The sequence below is a fragment of the Amia ocellicauda genome, chromosome 12 (genome assembly GCF_036373705.1).
Source record: "Amia ocellicauda isolate fAmiCal2 chromosome 12, fAmiCal2.hap1, whole genome shotgun sequence".
Taxonomy (NCBI): domain Eukaryota; kingdom Metazoa; phylum Chordata; class Actinopteri; order Amiiformes; family Amiidae; genus Amia; species Amia ocellicauda.
In genome coordinates, this window is record NC_089861.1 from 14,231,334 (window position 1) to 14,249,954 (window position 18,621).

The window sequence follows — 18,621 nt, forward strand, 5'->3', positions numbered from 1 at the left end:
ATTTTTCTTTTTAAAGCTGGGTAGCCTTGTTAATTACTGAATTAAAATATGTGCTTACTGTAGACATGAGAACATTAGAACATAAGGAGAGTTTCTAACAAGAGGAGATCACTGGGTTCTTAGACTTTTAATTAATGTCAAAAATGAAATTGTTTTCACACTCAAAAATATCCTTACTTACTTAATTCTTAAGTGTCCAGGTATTCCAAGCTAGAAATGGTTTCAATATGCACTAAGCCAGCAGGATAATATAGGCTTAGCACATTACAAAATGAAACAAAATAAATTGACAAGGTTCTTGGTTGCTCAGTCTGATGTTTGAATTAAATCAGCTATCACTAAAGACAGCTACTCACAAGTACACCTCACTAAACCACTTTTAAACCAGTACAAAATGTGCAGGTTTTTTCCCCACATTTTTAAATTTTATACATTAAATTTTTACTCCAGAAATTAAAAAATAACATTATTTTAACCACATCACTTATTTTAAACACCAGGTTTAGTGGATATATGCTGCAGATGCTATATAATTTTAATTAAAATAATAATCCATGTGTGGAGCTACTGTGTATAAATAGAAATGCCAGGCTTCTGCCAGCATCACCACTGCTTACAAATACAAGGTTGCTTATCTTATTCCTTCTTTAAAAAAAAACAAAAAAAAAACTTGGTCATTTAACATCCTTTCCGCCCGAATTTCACAATCAATGTGTGTGAGATGTAGGCCAGTCTAGTTTTAAACATAGATGTATACATTTTTTTACTGCCACATCTACAGAGACACACCTTATTATATACCATTAAAGTTAAAACTTTTATTTAAAAAAACATTGACAAAAAATTACAATTGAGTGGGTGTTTATTTGTCATCTTTAAAAAAGATTGGTAAAATTAGTATGATGTCATATTTTAGGAATATGGGCCAAGTTCATTTCATTTGCCTCAACACACATGTTTAATAGGACTCTGTAAATGACTACTTACAAAAGCTGTGAACCAATTAAGTGAGCAGTTGAATTTGAATAAATAACACCTGATTAAGAATGAAGACCCTTTAATTGATTACTGACTTAATTTTGACATTGCCCCTACCCCTATTGTATTGTCTTCAAACTGAATTTCTTTCTGTTGGTCTCGTACATAAGTGTTAAGATGTTAATCTCTTCCCAGCTGCAGGAAAATCCAAATGGTATTGAATGCTTGTCTCCTTTGGCACTCCCTGCAGGTAAGACCCTGGGGGACAAGGCCGAGTCTCTCTGCAGGAACATGCTCTGTCTGAGAATGTGGGGAAGGATACTTTGAGCTTTAGATGACTCTGCCCACTCCCTGCAATCACTGTGTACCCTCTAATTAGGACCAAGTGACCTTTTAGTTAGCTCTACCTAGGAAGGGAAGCAAAGGTCAAAGGACCTGAGCAGGAAGGAGACACTTCTCTCTTCCCAGGAGTTTTCTGTTTATAATGCGGGAATAGGCCATGGCAGGTCAGGAAGTAAGCACCTATGAAACACACTTCGCATCTTAAATGATTTTGAATGTTTTATCTGGGGAATATTACTTAATAGTTGTTGGGAAAAGCACATAAACTGGCAAGCCACAGAAAGCTCAGGTCCTTTGGGTACAACTGAATTACTGGCGTTTCGAAAACTATTTTATTGGTTCATTCCACTTTAGAATAAACTCTGTTAAGTTCCATCTCCAGCTTTTCTCTTGAACCATCCTAAAAGCGATCTAAACATGTTCTGTATGGTGTCAATGAAAACGTCGCAGTTTTCATTCTTATTCTGCTCACAAGGCACTTGTCAGGGCTTGTTTGTGCTTATTCACTAATGTAAAAGACCCTTGTGTGTTTGGGTTGGTGTCTCCATTATAGTATCCATTTATTTAATTGTGCTAAAGACTGATATTCAATTTAATATTTGTGTCCACAGAACATGAGCATCAAAGAAGCTGAAAATGCATTTGGAAGTCAGGAAAGTATGTTTCTGACAAGCACTGTCACAACTGACATAGTGAAGGTTAAAATAACAACTTCTGCTCCCATTTTAAACTTGTCATTAGTTAAAACCCTACCCATCCAATAATTGCACACAGATATTGTACAGTATGTTGAATGTTGTGCTATATGTATACATTGAAGAGGCAGCCAAAAAAGCCCTTGTGTAGGTGTAGTATCTGGCTAAATATCAGGGTTGCTAGGCTCCTGGGCAGAGGCAGAGCTCCTCTAGTGGTGCAGACACATGTGGATAGCCACTGCATTCAAGTCAACTACATTAGTCATGGTCTGTGTTTCCTTTATACAGACAAACCATGACCAAATAGTGGGGGATCAGTTGCAACCCAATGGCTTTTTAACAGCTAGGAATTCACACCAGGTGTAATAGCAAAACAGTTTGTTTTTAATTCCCCTCTGATTTAAGAACAATCATTTCAGAATAAAAGTTTATTTTTGTTAATTACCTACAGCTTTTTACATGTTGTATTGAATGCGTTTCTTTCAAATAGTGCAAACGACAATTTTGTTTCTTGCTTAAACACAAATCTCTGCTTTATTTCTCGATTGCAAGATGACCACTTTAATGAATTACTGCAGCCCTTGTCACTAAGCTTTAAATCCGAGATGTGCTGTTTAATGTAGTAGGTCATAGGATTGTGGCTGCACTGAGGTTAAATACTAGCAGGTGCTACAAGGATCTCTCATGGAACTACAAGCTCATCTTAATTGGGACCTGAAACATGACTTCTGACACTGAACTTCCAGATCTGCCCATTTCTGCCCAGTTGGAGGGGATAAAATGTTTTGGATGCAAACGTAAACAAGTGCACCCCTTAACTGAGCTTTTATCATGTAAAATGTGTTTATTTTTCAGAGGCAAAATGGTGGTGCAATCTTCCAACCTCACCTATCACATCTATGCGGGGTTCAGCTGTGGAATCAATACTACTTTATTTGTCACATATCCATGAACCCTGTCTGAAAAACATGTTGGTACTTCACAAATCCCCATACTAGCTTTAAGCTTCCTAACTAATTTATTAATATACAGTCAGTAACCTCAGTACACACCCCTCGTTCCTAATTATGTGGAAATAAATATAGCAGAAATCTCTCACAACTAGGCTGACCAATAAAGATGGCCAAGATGCTTAAAAAAGCAAAGCCATTAGAAGTTAAGGCCATACTGCAATACTATCTGCCTCCCAACTGAGTCTAATATATGACAATTGCTTTGCCCATTGCTATCGGATTACCATCCTGCCTGGATAAACTCCCTCCCTCCTGTAAAAATAGTGTGAAACAAAAGAAGGTGTGAAAATGTACAAAGAAATCAACGGTCAGTGATGGATGTTCCACATCAAATTAAACACACAAAGCTGAACCATCATCTCCATGGGCATCAGCCAGGCCATAGATTGTATTTGAGGATCTAACACATATACTTTATCCATTAATTAAAGAAGGATTTCTGCTCATTTGGATTACATCCACATAAATATAGACTAGTTAGTAACACTTGTGCAAATCTTTGATCATACAGAAAATTGTATAGATATGTGTCTGCTCATTGAAGTGTGTAGAGCATTTGAATGAGTTGGGATACACTGTCTGTTATGGGTTGGTATTACAGTTATTTTTCTGTCCCGGGGGTCCCTTCTTGGTGCTGAATGTGTACATTGTTACTTCATTGACAATTCTGAATTAGAAATCCAGATCTTGAGACGTAATTATCTCAACCTTCAAAAGAGTTAAATTAGTTAAATTAGAGGTGAACAATTGTGACATTGTTTCACTTTTGATGCTGACCTTGCACATACATTTGTGGTACCAGTAGATAAACTGTTTGAAATGCTTAGAATTAGAGTTATCTTAGCTTATCTTTATTTATTAAAATGTTAATCAGCAGGCGAGTGATGGCAATGGTATGCAGCTCTGGAAGAATCTGTATAATTCAAAAACTAGTATTGTAGTTAAGGGTATACATGCAAGGTAGACTTATTCCTGTATTATTCTATATTATGATTTACTTGTGTTTTGAGCATTATTGTATTTTTATGGCAGAAATTGTGTGTTGCATATTTAAACCAAAAGTGAATACACTTCACACAGGTACAGTTTACCAAGGAATGAATTAAAGTCAGATTAAAACTCTACACAGTTGATTCAAAGTAATGCATATATATATATATATATATATATATATATATATATATATATATATATATATATATATATATATAAGGAAAGAAGAAAATAATTCCTTCAGAGGATTAAGCAGGAGAAAAGATGCAACTTTATAGCCTCTTTTCAGGCACTGTGATTCTGAAACCCAACTCCCACTTTATAGACAGGCTGTCTGCTCTATAGCAAAAGGTGTAGGTTAATGCAAGTCAATGCATCAGATTCATACTGCAATGCAGTTATAATAAGTGAGTGCTGACATGTTGCCATTTGTTTCTTTGTATTGTGTTGAAAGTTATGACAGATCTAAGCTAATGCCATATATTTCTTATAATCCTATTACTGAATGTTGTCATACATTCTTTAATACATTTTAGTTACAATATCAATAAGATTAAGCACAGATTACGCACCATGAAGTATGTTTTTCTTATCTTTGATAAACCTTGTTATGAACTGTAAAATAACAAAGTGGGCATTCTTTAACTTTTCTTTAATACATTCTGCAATTACTTTCACTAAAGTATGAATTTATAATATACGTAAAGACTACAACCATCTCTTCCTTACACTGAGAATGAACATATAAAATCATTAATAATTCCCTTTTCTAATCTCAAAGTTCAGAGAATCCAATTTGTAATCAGCCACAATCCTACACTGAACTGGGAGATCCAAAGGCCACACTCTTTTGTTAGTTTTCAAGGCTTCATAACATTCACAACAATGCACTGTGATTACTGAACATAAACAGCAGAGCCATTAGCATCATCTATAGCATGGATACCCTTCCTACTGTTAACATTGGTTCCTACAGGGAAGATCATGTAGAGGAATTTCTACTAAGTTAAAAGGTTAAGATCCTACAACCAGAAGAACATGGCGTACTGTTTGCTACCATTAAGAATTATTAGTTTCTATTGGTTGAGCTTGGGTTCACACCAGTAAGCTAGAGCACACATCCTTCAATCAAGGTTCCCCCCTTAATTCTACTTTATAAAACAGCTTTATCTTTCTGCATGTTAAAAATGCAAGAGGTCATCAAAAACAAAAAGGGTGTACAGAAATAAAGTTGCTGATCCTTGACACCACCTGTTTACTCTACCCTGGGAATCAGAACACATCAGCGCCCTTTAAATCAGGCCCACCCACCTATAAAACAACAGGACAGAAATAACAGATTCCATCAGCCGCAACAAACTCTCTGTGCGAGAAATGCACAGTCCGGGTATTCTGAGTCAGCGAGCAATGTGGTAATTACAAGACAAAAATCAGACCTGCTATTTTTACACCTGATTTTTCCTCTCATGGCAAATCTGTCCTGCACTTAGCTGAAAATCATTCCACGACAGCAAATGAAAAATAAATAAATAGATTAAATCAATTAAATACCAATTCCATCACTTTTGAACTATGAATAATCTATACACAGCCAAATAATACAGAAAAAGTAGCAGGGAAAGCATAAACTGGGCGTTCATTATTTTCTGTTGGAAATCTCTTTTGCATAAGTAGCAAAATCCTTTTGGGTTACCAAAATACCAGTGAGATTAACCGGTGAAAACACATAGGCCACAAAGGACGCATTGGAAATTATTTTAGTTTTTACCAAGCAAAACTGACAGTCACATACGTATCTTCTTTATAAATGTTTATCCTATCTAGTTACACTCCAGGGGAAATGGGAATCAAATTGTGAGGACTTCCCCCTGGTGAAATACAAGTATGGTAAACAGACACTGCCCTCCCAAGTAACCAAATATAAATCTGAATACCAGACAAAATTACATTTCCCATTTGGATAACTGGATTCAATCATTTCAATGCCAGTAAATATTTGATAATTTAAGCAAAAATAATGATAATAATAAAAGCACAGTTTATAAATAAACATTACAGGGAAATAATTGATACAGTTAAAAGTCCATGCTTGACTGAGGCAAATGTAGAGAACTGGGAGCATATTCATTTATGTTAATTTATATGCTGAGTTTACCACCCGCAAAAGATTCAAACAACCAACCACTGGTACAAAATGAAAATTAAACTAGCCTTGTCTACTCAAACTTTTGATCAATGGCCTGGTTGCCATGTAACCCCAAATTAATCTTATTAAAAAGAGATTCTCCCGGAATATAATGCCAAATCAACACTGTTCTGTGCCAAATAGCACTGGATAGGATTTCTCTAATGATAGTTTTTCAGCATGCCTGTTACTTAAGTATATTAACTGACAGCTACAATATTTCACTGGACTATTACAGGGAAATGAATGCACTGCCATTCAGTGGTCAAAGTACCTGAGGATATGGGAGGGATCAGAAACTTTAAGTCAGCCCTAATAGCTTTATTTCCAAAATTGCTGTGTTGAAATGTTTTAAACCAACAGATAGCACGTGAAAGGAAAATGCACCAATTAAACACCTGACAAGATTTTCTTAATTTTTAGTCTAGCCACATGTCAAGCATTTTGACAAACGACTAAATAACCACATTTTACACAGCCTAATGCATATCATTAAATAGAAGCTGAAATTGCTTCAATCCCTTTTTTACAAATAAAATAAAGATCATCTATACTGCTGTGTATATTAATAAATAAAGAAACATATACTTCAGATGCAGAAAACAAATGATCCTTCAGAAATGTCATTGATTGTTTGGAAAACTGCATGAAAACAGATACCTTTAGGCTTACAAGATGGAATTATGGAAATAAAAGCGATTAGTTCCAAGCCACTGTAGACCCCAAAGTAATAACACTTAATACATCTACATAAAACTGAAATTGAGGTCTGTTATGTGTACCTTAAATTATGACATACAATACTCAAAACAGTTTTAGCCCCTAAGCTTTCAGTAACAGCTCAGAGAAAAAGTCACTCTTCTCTTGTTTCACAAAGGACGACAACTGATTAAATCATTTTTTTTCACCTCAACTTTAACTTTCAAACACAACCAAGTCCTCACAGAATACACTGTATATTTAGTCTCAGATTCCCAAGTGCCTGTAAATCAGTTACCAAAAAAACTCTATCTATGGAAGAGAGAAATCAGTAGCTGGCCTTTTCAAAGTTTCCATTTCACGTTCCTTGATATTCTATAAAGTTCTATAAACATGTGGTCTTGTAAGAGGTCATATAGCTGCTCTTTCCCCCCAGTCTTTCTGGCTCTTGTCCTGTCTGTGAACCTGGAGTTTTATACAGGTAAAATAAATGGTTCCTGTAAAAACAAAACATAAATCTTTAATTACTGCCTCTCACATACTCACATTCCTTCCTTGTGGGCAGCTTTGCAGTCAAACCCCACAATGGTCCTGTCCTGTCCCCTCTTTCCGTTTTGACAATGTCAGTGGAAATTAGCTTTACAAGGCTGGCTCATTGACACGAAAGTGTACACTTATTGGAAAATAATATGCTCAGAGCCAGACCGAATTATCCTTGTTATTGGGTTGTCAAGTCTCCTCAATTATCCTTGTCAATGGGATCACAGGGTTTTCAAGTTCGCCCACTAGATTATTAATCACCTCCAAACCAGGTGGTATAGGAGCAAAACTTTGTGGCTATTCTTCTTTTTTCTGTGTTTCTCAATAGGACCCTAGACCAATCCAACAACTATTCAACATGTATGCATTTGGAAGGTAAGATATTTCAATTTAATGCCAGAGGTTGGAAACTTAAAGGCTGCTTTCAGATATTAGCAATGTTTAGTAATTTTGTTATTTTAGGCAGAGCAGTCCAACAGTAGCATTAATCGAGGTCCTGTGACACCAGCTGAAAAAGTTTCTTTCATGTTGATGTTTTAAATATCGCACCTGATTTGCTGTTTCACACGGTGCCTCCTTACTATTACTTAGAACTTGCTTGCTTCATGATAACTGTGCCTTCTCAGAAAAACCTAAAAAGTGAATCTAACTACAATATGTGTGCATGTAGCAGTAAAAACAATGGATTTAAAAGCTGTATGGTTAAAGATATTTACTTCAATATATATATTGTTTAGTAGCGCAGGTTGAACCTGCAAAAAAACATGAATAAATTAAAATAATTATATGATTACACTAAAAATCTAACCCTCCAGTATTTTTAAAAGAAACACATAAGGCAGCCTGTTATTTGTGGACTCTGTGTTCCTAGACAAACGTCATCACAGCTGATATCCACATTATTGAAAAACGACAACACATTTGTACTACATAAATATTAACATGAAGTTGTTCCAGCTTTCCCAATTAACAAAGATAAGACAATCAACAATTTCCAATACTGTTGTTTTTCCTTGATTCCTTTGTCATATCATAGGTTGCATGGTTGAAATGCTACTATTTTTATTGGGTAAACACATTTGTTGGAAACATTCACTGTTAAACTGCTCTTACTTTCCCTCACCTATCCGTGCAGAATGCTGTTCAAGCTCGTAAGAGACATTCATCTGGTGGATATTGAAAATCAGTGACTTGCAAATGTGAAATTTATACACATATTAAATGTGTATTTAATGCTCTGCTTGGCTGATAAATGACAAGGCTGTCTGCAATGTGATATCATGAGATAATCAGAGTTATTATGGTGCTAGGAATATTTACACTGCAGAGATGATTGCCAAGCCCAACTCACAGAGATGCAGCTCGAAAAAGTTATGGCAGATTAACATGTCGTACTTCTACCACCTGCAGCGAGACATTAATGATTGTTGTAAAGCTGAGCTTGTTAAGTAGCACTTGCTTAAATCTCTCAATAGTGCTTCAGTAAAATATCCATAGAGTATTATTCTAAGCCCTTCTCATGTAGGCATGGTAAGTTAAAACATCTTCTCTTGAATAATATCCCAAACGGTAAAGGGCTTAAACATGTTAAACAGTCCAATATTGCAACAGCACATAAACTAAAACGTATAGAGTATCTGGAAATCTCCTGCAGTTTTAAAAATGTTCATGTCAAGAGTTTCTATAAAGCTTTTTGGCAGCACCTCTGGATTGATTCTGTATTGTTTATTTTGTGTACATAGCAGCTATAAAATAGTGAATTTCTTTATAAGGTATGATACGTATGTAGCCTATGTAGCACTCAGACTTAAACAGAAGGACTAAATTAGTTAGAAAGGAGAATACCATTAAAAAAAACAAAAAACAAACATAATATGCTGATATAAATAATACAACAGTTGCCAATGATATCCAATTGCAATCCAGTGGTATAAAATAAGGCACCATAAAGGCCTGGTTGGAAACTTTAAACCATTTTCATAATCCACGAGCGTGATGGTAACTTAACCTTTACTGTTAGCACATTTTATTTAGGGCTCTCATATGCACAGATTTTGCTTTGAAAGTCAGTGGTAGGGGTATCGTTGTGTCCATTTTATACCGCTTTAAAATATGATCTGAACTAAGATTCACCCAAAATATAGTAGGGTACACAAATGAAACGATGGGTTGTGAATGCAATCCTCAGTAGGTGACAGGATGCTTTAACATATGGGTACTGCTACAGCTCACAGACATATATATATATATATATATAGCTGATGGTTTGAAAGCATTTCATAGTAATTACCATATGATTTATTTGAAAGATTGTACTCCATTTTATTGTATAAATGGCTCTCAAAACAGTGCACCCTGTTCTAGCCATTCAAATGGTTTCTGATAGACAGCTAAAGAACTCTATATTTAGTAGGTGGCACATCTCTTCACTGCTAAATGGAATAATATGCCAGCCTGTCTCTCCATCCTTTTGACTGTAATTGTTGTTCTTTTGTGTGGCTCCACAGGATCCTCTGAGAGGTGTGACAGGTGAAAGCCGGGGATAGAAAGAGGATTTTATAATTGCCCAGGAATGACAGCAATTGCACAGTGCTTCCTTCACTGTAAGCAAACAAAACACTGACTCACAAAAAGCACAACAATACAATGAAATCAATATCTGGAAAACATGAACAACACAAACGACAATTGCAGAAATCTAATATATTATTATAAAACTATTAAAGCTGTCCATATAGTCAGTTGTCCTCTTTGGTTTGAACACTTTATCAGTAAAACTGGTATCTGTTATCAATTTTACATTTGCTTATATCTGACAACAGTTATTTTCATTCTATGTTCAAATGGAAGGGTATACATCTTGACATTAATTTTGTATCAAAGCAACCATCTTTTTTCAAATCATATTGCATTGTGTTAAAAGCTTAAGCATATTACAATTTCTTCACATGAGCAGATGGACTAATTACAGAATAATAGGAAATATGATCTTTTATCAGCATTTTCCTGGATGAAACTTATATTGTTGTCCATCTTGAAATGACAAACACTCAGGATGGAAAAATGTGCTAACCAGGTTCCCAGATTGTTGCGTTTCATCCTGAAACAGCACTGGTGGGTCAACGGTTTTGGATATCAAAGTTTAAATCTGACATCACAACCATGACTGAAAATAAATATGTAAAATTAAGCATTGTGCTTTACATGTACAGTGTGATACATGTACACTCACTTTGTTAAGTGGAATTTCTATGGTTAGGTAAACTAGATAGAGTTAGGCTACCTCCCACCAAGAACAGTTCACTAAACACAATACCAGCTCAGACATTCCCCATACCACAGCCCCTTCCCCCGATACTAATCCCCCATACCGTCCTTCCTGAAGCTAGACAAGCAGGAAAATTAATCTCACTTTGATGGCACTCCAGGTTGCATTACAAATCCCTGTTAATCAAACCGATAGCAGACCACAGCATGAAGAGTGAGGTGTCAGGGAAATGCCATGGTAATCACGTGTCGAATGCATTGACTCCGCATTCAGAGAAAACGTTCTCTTAGCTCTCAGGCCCATAGATCATCTTTACTGGCTTCTGTTTCCCTTCCAGCTACTGGAAGTAAAGGTGTCAAGCCAGCAAATCAATCCACAATGAACAATGGGTCAGAGAAACATCCATGCGAGCAAATGTGCAAAAAATAATCATTTGGGCTTGATTGTGTATTGATTCAAGTATACAAATGAGGCAGCCTAATCCAGTCTGAGCAGACAGTGTTAGCAATAAGAGCTGCATACATCCTTCCCATGATGTTGTAGCTCTGCTGTTTGAGCTGGTGACTTGCACTGTAAACAGAAGTGCATTGCTTGGCATTGCGCATTTCTTATGATGTGTTATCTTCCTACACTTGTTAGCACAATGGTTTTAGCAATTAACTCAGCTGATTAGAGATGGGCTGTTTCTAATTGGAATGGTATAAAAGGAAATAAAAAAAGGAGACCCCCCCACCAAGTAATTCCTACTTTGGTTCAGTCATAAATCAATAATTGCATGCTGTAGATTTACAAGGCTCCTTACATTATGTAAAATTGCGTTCAAAGTAATTATTTCTCAATACATACAGAAGAAACACGTTTGAGCAGCCTGATGTAAAAAAAAAGACAGGATACAAAACACTGTTTCTGCTATTTACAGCTCATAGGGAAGTTCCACTCCCTTGCAGACCAGCTTGTATTGTAACAGACTGATAGAGGAACAGTGCTTATATTCTAATGCAAGTTTCATGGAAAATAAACATATATAAGTTATTACTATTTACAGAGAAGCAACCTCTTCTTCACTTCTGTAGCAGGAAGGAAACACAATTCACAATTGTCTGAAACAAATATTAATCCATCATGTAATTAAGGAGTGGTAGTTTAGATTTGCTTTTAATTAACATGTAATTTTAACCTCCATTTAAATATGCTCTCTTGTGGCAATGAAATCCAATTTGCTATTAAACAAGTTTCTGATTAAGGGGTCTGTTTGTACATGACTTCAATGACATACCTTGGTAATGATCAGCAGTAGCAGGCATGTTGCTACCTGCACATTGTGGTCCCTCTGAAACAATACACAAAGGGCAAAATTGCCATAGCTAGTTTCATTATTTCTGATGTAGCACTAATTAATCATTTGTAAATTGTCAGTATGGCACAAACATTTTCCTGGCTACCTTGAGGGGACTACATGTTATCATAAATGATGGGAGATCGGTGCAGTTTATAGTGTGAACTGTCAAGGAAATATTCAAGTGGACCTTTAAGGTTTAGTGTGAATGGTATACCATACATGTTGGCCACTGTTGAACAAATAACCTTTCATACCAAATAATGTTGTAGCCTTGTTTTAAAGGAATAGGGAAATATTGTACTTACCAATACAGACAGAGATCAGTTGAGAACAATAATTAATTTTGTTTATTTAAATGGCCATTATTTTATATGCTTTCATAATAGTTTTTTTGTCTTCACAACTTGTTAGAGGATGTACTGATGTGATAAAAGTGAAAAAAGCTCCATTTGATACTGAAGTCATGCTATTTCCTCTTATATTGACAATGTAAATAGTCAAGAAATATGTTTGACGATGTTGAAATTTTAAAAGATGTCAGTATAGTAAGTCAAAGTACAAAGTGTAATTGGAATTCTGCTGAGTTTAGGGAAGAACCAAGCTTGAAATTTGGATTGCTGTACTGGTGATGGAAAAAACTTAAACATGAGTGACTAAAACGTTTTTGTTATAGGGATATACTCCTTGACCATTAACAAGAAGCGTTTGCACGACAGTGAGTGATCTCTAGCTATCATCAACTGTTAAAAGCAGACTGAATTCCACAAAATATGCCTTTGGCTTAGTGCTTCCTTTGAAATGACTAAGCACAGGTGCAAATCTAACATCCTGTCCTAAAAGAGACCGTGACTGAGAAGTGCCAAGTTACTGCAAACTCAACGTTCTGCCTAAAGAATTCAAAAAGAAGAAAAAACATACTAACAGTCAGAAATTCCATAAGTACGTTTTTGTTTAACTAACTTTTTGCTAAGAAATCATCATATCTTTGTCCTTACATCTGTGAATCTACTAAACAGAGGTGGCCAGCAGTAGATTGATAAAGGTTGATGATAATGATGATGAGATATACACATCCAGCAGCATCATGTTAAAGAGGTGATTTGGCATGGAAACCTATGAAAAGGCTACAGGAATTGCCTCCCTCTTGTTATAAAAGATTGCTTCAGAAGGTGCAGGGTATGAATAAGTTGGTACACTGGGTATTAAGAAACATATTTAACTATTTTTGTTAGATATATTATTGATTCACAGAATATTGAAAGTTCCTTTTTTATTTGCATTATAAATACTGAGTGTGCATCTACATTTTCTTTTTCAATCAACTTTTAGTTACACTTAAAGAAGGCTGTAAATAAATCTGGAGTCTACTGTATACATACATAATTCTGCATATCTATATAAATACACATATTATGACACACACACATCTCATACATGCCATCTGGTAGTAGTGAACTGCGTGTTGACTATACTTACTTGTGACTTGTGATGTAATTAACTAACACATTTCTCCATTTTAATTGAGCATATAGGGTAGTAGGTAGATATAGTAGAGACCCAAATTATAAGATAAACTCTGTATGGCCATGAAAAGAATACACCAAGTTGCAAGATTAACTCCTGAAATGAGGGTCATGGGTTCAATCCCAGCAGGTGGACACTGCTGTTGTACTCTTGAGCAAGGTACTTTACCTAGATTTCTCCAGTAAACAGCAACAACACAAGGTGGTATAAATGGGTAATTGTATGTACAACTAATGTGATATATTGTAACAATTGCAAGTTGCCCTTAATTAAATCAAAATATTATTAATAATAATCATCATATTCAAGTTGTGCATAAGGTGTCAGAAAGATCCAGAGCTTAAAAGCTTTGACTGTACCTGTGCTTCATCAGCTATAAGATAATCGTGTTGAATCTATATAGGTTAATTCATCATTGCTTTAAGAAATCAAAACATTGAGGGAATGTACATAAATCTATAATAATTCCTTCAAATGAGTGTGTCTGGAGATACTATAAAAACTAAGAAGATTGAAGTAGATCAAAGGATACTTGGAGAAGTCAACAGTTCTGTCTAACATGATAACAAAACAACACAGATGGAGATGGAGTTCAAATGTGATGTAGTAAAATTGGAAGACACAGTACCCTATTGAATGGGAATTTACCGCTTTGCATCAAGAGAAACCAATGTGACCAAGTGTTCACCTACATATCCCAAATCTGGTTACTAAATGGACAAATGTTATAGACTACAAAGAACACAAAGAAACATGGAAAGATGTATGCTTGGAATGATGAAAAGAGATGGGATAATAAATAAATGGATCTGAGAACAATGAACATTGAAAGAGAAAAGATGTTAAAATGGCAAAGGGCAAGATACACTGCAAGAAGAGCAGAAGAAAGATGGTCTAAGAAAGCTATAGAATCTAGTATCTCTAAAAGTGTAGACTTTCATCTTTAATGTGAGGGTAGTTACATCCAAATTGGGTGAACGGTGTAGGAATTACACCCATTTTTATATATGGTCCCCCCAATTCTAGGGGCTCAAAAGTATTTGGACAAACTAACATAATCATGAATTAAATTCTGAGTTTCAATACTTGGTTGCAATTCCTTTGCAGTCAATGACTGCCTGAAGTCTGGAACCCATAGACATCACCAGATGCTGGGTTTCTTCCCTGGTAATTCTCTGCCAGGCCTGTACTACAGTTGTCTTTAGTTCCTCCTTTTACTTGCAGCGTTTTGCCTTCAGTTTTGCATTACAAATCAAAACAAACCAATCAGAGAGATATCAAAAACATTAGGTGTGACCAAATCAACTATTTGGTGCATTCTTAAAAAGAAAGAACGCACTGGTGAGCTCAGGAACACCAAAAGGCCTGGAAGATCATGGAAAACATCTGTGGTGGATGACAGAAGAATTGTTTCCTTGGTGAAGAAAACCCCCTTCACAACAGTTGGCCAGATCAAGAACACCCTCCAGGAGATAGGCGTGTAAGAGAAGACTTCACCAGAGTAAATACAGAGGGTTTACCACAAGATGTAACCAGGAAACAGGAAGACCAGATTAGAGTTTGCCAAGAAAACATGTAAAGAACCCTGTACAGTTCTGGAACAACATCCTATGGACAGATTAAACAAAGATCAACTTGTACCAGAATGAAGGGAAGAGAAGAGTATGGAGAAGGGAAGGACCTGCTCATGATCTGAAGCATACCACCTCATCTGTGAAGCATGTTATGGCATGGGCATGTATGGCTGACAAGGGAACTGGTTTATTGATGATGTGACTGCTGACAAAAGCAGCAGGATGAATTCTTAAGTGTTTAGGGCTATATTATCTGCTCAGATTCAGCCAAATGCTTCAAATATGTATGGACCTAACTCTATGTAGAATATATTTCAGATCAGACAGCTATATCAGTATATATCATATTTTGCTGGATGAATGCTTCCTCATAATTGGAGAATGTGCCATTATCCATGCTATACATCATGTTGGGTATACAGTTTGAGGAGTATATGCAAGCAGACAAGATTTAACCCTTATGTTGACTGCACCAAAAAGTGGTTCCTCAGGCAAACGTGATGTGTATGGAACTTATCACCTCGTCATTCTCAAGCATATAGATTATGATCTAGCTACATGATGTTGGCTTCTGCATGAACTTACCAGGTAACCTACTGGGATAGGATTGTGGGTGTCTTACATGGGTTATTCCAGGTGGATCTCTGTGAAGATGTTCTCCAGAGTTGGCTTTGCCCAGATTGCTTTAGCTTTAGCAGAGGAAAAGAAAGATGCAACTCAGACTGCAGTTGAGTAACCTTGTACAAATGTCCTGCCAACCTTTTGGCTTAGGGTTCAGTGGTTAGCAAGAAAGTTTTATGGATACAATGAATAGCCCATGTAACGAACTCATCATGTATATTTCTTCATATATATTAGAGCTGTCAAACTATAAAAAATGTAAATCATGATTAATCTCAAATTTTGGACATTAGCATTAACATTGATTTGCTTCTTTGATATTGAGATTGATCTTCACAGAGATCTTGTCAAATGAGATGTCAGATGTCTGAAGGATGCGAACATTGAAAACTGGCCACAGCTACCCAGAACACCTTTCTTCCCAGGTTCTGACGGTTAATTTTGCACTAGATATCATCTGACACTCAGTGACTGGTGTCAGTTACTGCTGCGATGGTCATGAAAGATAGTCTGGTACCCAAAAAGAACACCGGTCACCCCATTTCATGTTATAGAAGTATTCCAGCAGCATGGCTCACCTAATAGTCTGATCTGCTCGATTTTAAGGTGCATTAATTTAATCAGAAAAGTCCATACATTTTCTCGTGGCTGGCAAGCTGTGCTATATACAGTAGCTCTGAAAGTGTCAGAGGCAGCTTTTTCAACACTTGATGTCATGAACATACCACTGTCAACTTTTACTTGCATGCCCCGGATTTCTAGAGCCTTGACAGACAAAACAATTTGCATTTCTCTCATCAGGCTTGAGAAACATGACCCTTTTTTCAGTCAAAAACGGCAAGCATTCCCATCTGCCAGGAAGCCTGAAGTATCCACATTCAACAGCACAGCACACAGAGCTGCCCAGAAGAGCATGACCCTTGCTCTGTGATGTATATAATTATATATTACAATTAATATATACACACCCAGCGTAAAATTCCAGTAACCCTGTGATTTTATACTTAAAATTACAGGTTTCTAATAGTTGTGGAAAGACATGTGTTTCTTGCTAAAACACAACAAAATAACTTAATGAAATAACTCCACTAAGAGTATCATTTGAATGGCTCTTTTTCCACTCCAAGGGGTTGGTTGAACTGCAATTGCTCACCTTGTAAAGCCTCCTCAGATCTCACCTGTTCAGGCTGAAATTCTAAATCTACAAGCCATGCATCTGCCTTACACCCACTGAAGGTTTTCCTGCTCTGCATTGTTGCTTTCCCGTATTACTGCACATGGTATTTAATTCTGTCACATTCTAGCTCTATATTGTTCCCTGCACTCTCCTTCAGAAAGGTGTACTTTAGTGTACTACAGTAAAACCACAGAAAACTGTAGGTTTAACTTAATTGTAAAAATTAAATCATGGTTAAGCAAGCAGATGTTCAGTTAAACACAAAACAAATCACAGAAACCATGGAAAAGCAAAGTATCTACATGATAATTTGTAAACCCATGGACAATCTACCGTGGTAAACTTTCATAAGGGCTGTGTACTGTCGTGCTTTCATAAACCATGTAATGTAACATTTCTGATCGTTATTTATTTTTTAATAGGCCTTGATATACAGACCTACAGAGCTGCTCCTAGCGATGTTGTTGTTGTTTTCATTAGGCGGGTCTCCCAGAGACTCGATGGACGTTTTGCTGGACTGAGTTGTGTTCGTTCCAGTGGCATCCAAGTTGAATTCAACGGACCCATCCAATGGGGTGAGAGGGATCTGAGAGCCAAAGCTGTCCTCTGTGTTCTCACTGGCTGCTTTCTCGGCGCCTGCTATAAGTGAAGACAATAAAATAAGTTACCCTATAATTTCTCATTTAACATGTACTTAGAAGTAAAAGCTTGTACGTTTTCTTGAAAGTCTTGAAAATTGGAGAGAGAATATGTCTGAGCCTCTCATTTAAAACCCAAAGCAATTCCCTTTCACAAGTATGAGAATAGAGTTGTTAAACAGGTTTTAACAGTGAACACACTACAGTCAGGATGATAATGCAAAAAGTTAACTATCTAATAAAACACAGACCTGGTATAACAGTTATTTGCTGCAGGCTTTACTGATCAACCAAGACAAATAACACTTACACAGTGCTCTTTATACATGCCTGTACTTGGCTATACGCTTTGTCACACTTGTGCTAGGTCTAAGAGCCCTTAAAAGGAAATATACATACACTCACCTAAAGGATTATTAGGAACACCATACTAATACTGTGTTTGACCCCCTTTTGCCTTCAGAACTGCCTTAATTCTACGTGGCATTGATTCAACAAGGTGCTGAATGCATTCTTTAGAAATGTTGGCCCATATTGATAGGATAGCATCTTGCAGTTGATGGAGATTTGTGGGATGCACATCCAGGGCACGAAGCTCCCGTTCCACCACATCCCAAAGATGCTCTATTGTGTTGAGATCTTGTGACTGTGGGGGCCAGTTTAGTACAGTGAACTCATTGTCATGTTCAAGAAACCAATTTGAAATGATTCGACCTTTGTGACATGGTGCATTTTCCTGCTGGAAGTAGCCATCAGAGGATGGGTACATGGTGGTCATAAAGGGATGGACATGGTCAGAAACAATGCTCAGGTAGGCCGTGGCATTTAAACGATGCCCAATTGGCACTAAGGGGCCTAAAGTGTGCCAAGAAAACATCCCCCACACCATTACACCACCACCACCAGCCTGCACAGTGGTAACAAGGCATGATGGATCCATGTTCTCATTCTGTTTACGCCAAATTCTGACTCTACCATCTGAATGTCTCAACAGAAATCGAGACTCATCAGACCAGGCAACATTTTTCCAGTCTT

General features: G+C 36.6%; 1 protein-coding gene across 5 annotated transcripts in view; it reads right to left on the bottom strand.

Annotated features, from left to right (window-relative positions):
• LOC136764392 (uncharacterized) overlaps window positions 1-18,621 on the bottom strand; it is a 52,896-nt gene that overhangs the window by 11,052 nt on the left and 23,223 nt on the right. For 2 of the 5 annotated variants that reach the window (XM_066718412.1, XM_066718416.1), the window contains 2 exons: window positions 17,387-17,587; window positions 15,736-15,839 (listed from right to left, as the gene is read on the bottom strand). In XM_066718412.1, coding sequence (XP_066574509.1) covers window positions 15,778-15,839; window positions 17,387-17,587 — 263 coding nt within the window. In that variant the 3' untranslated portion in view covers window positions 15,736-15,777. The remainder of the gene's footprint in view (window positions 1-15,735; window positions 15,840-17,386; window positions 17,588-18,621) is intronic. The other 3 variants (XM_066718414.1, XM_066718413.1, XM_066718415.1) reach the window with 3 other exon arrangements.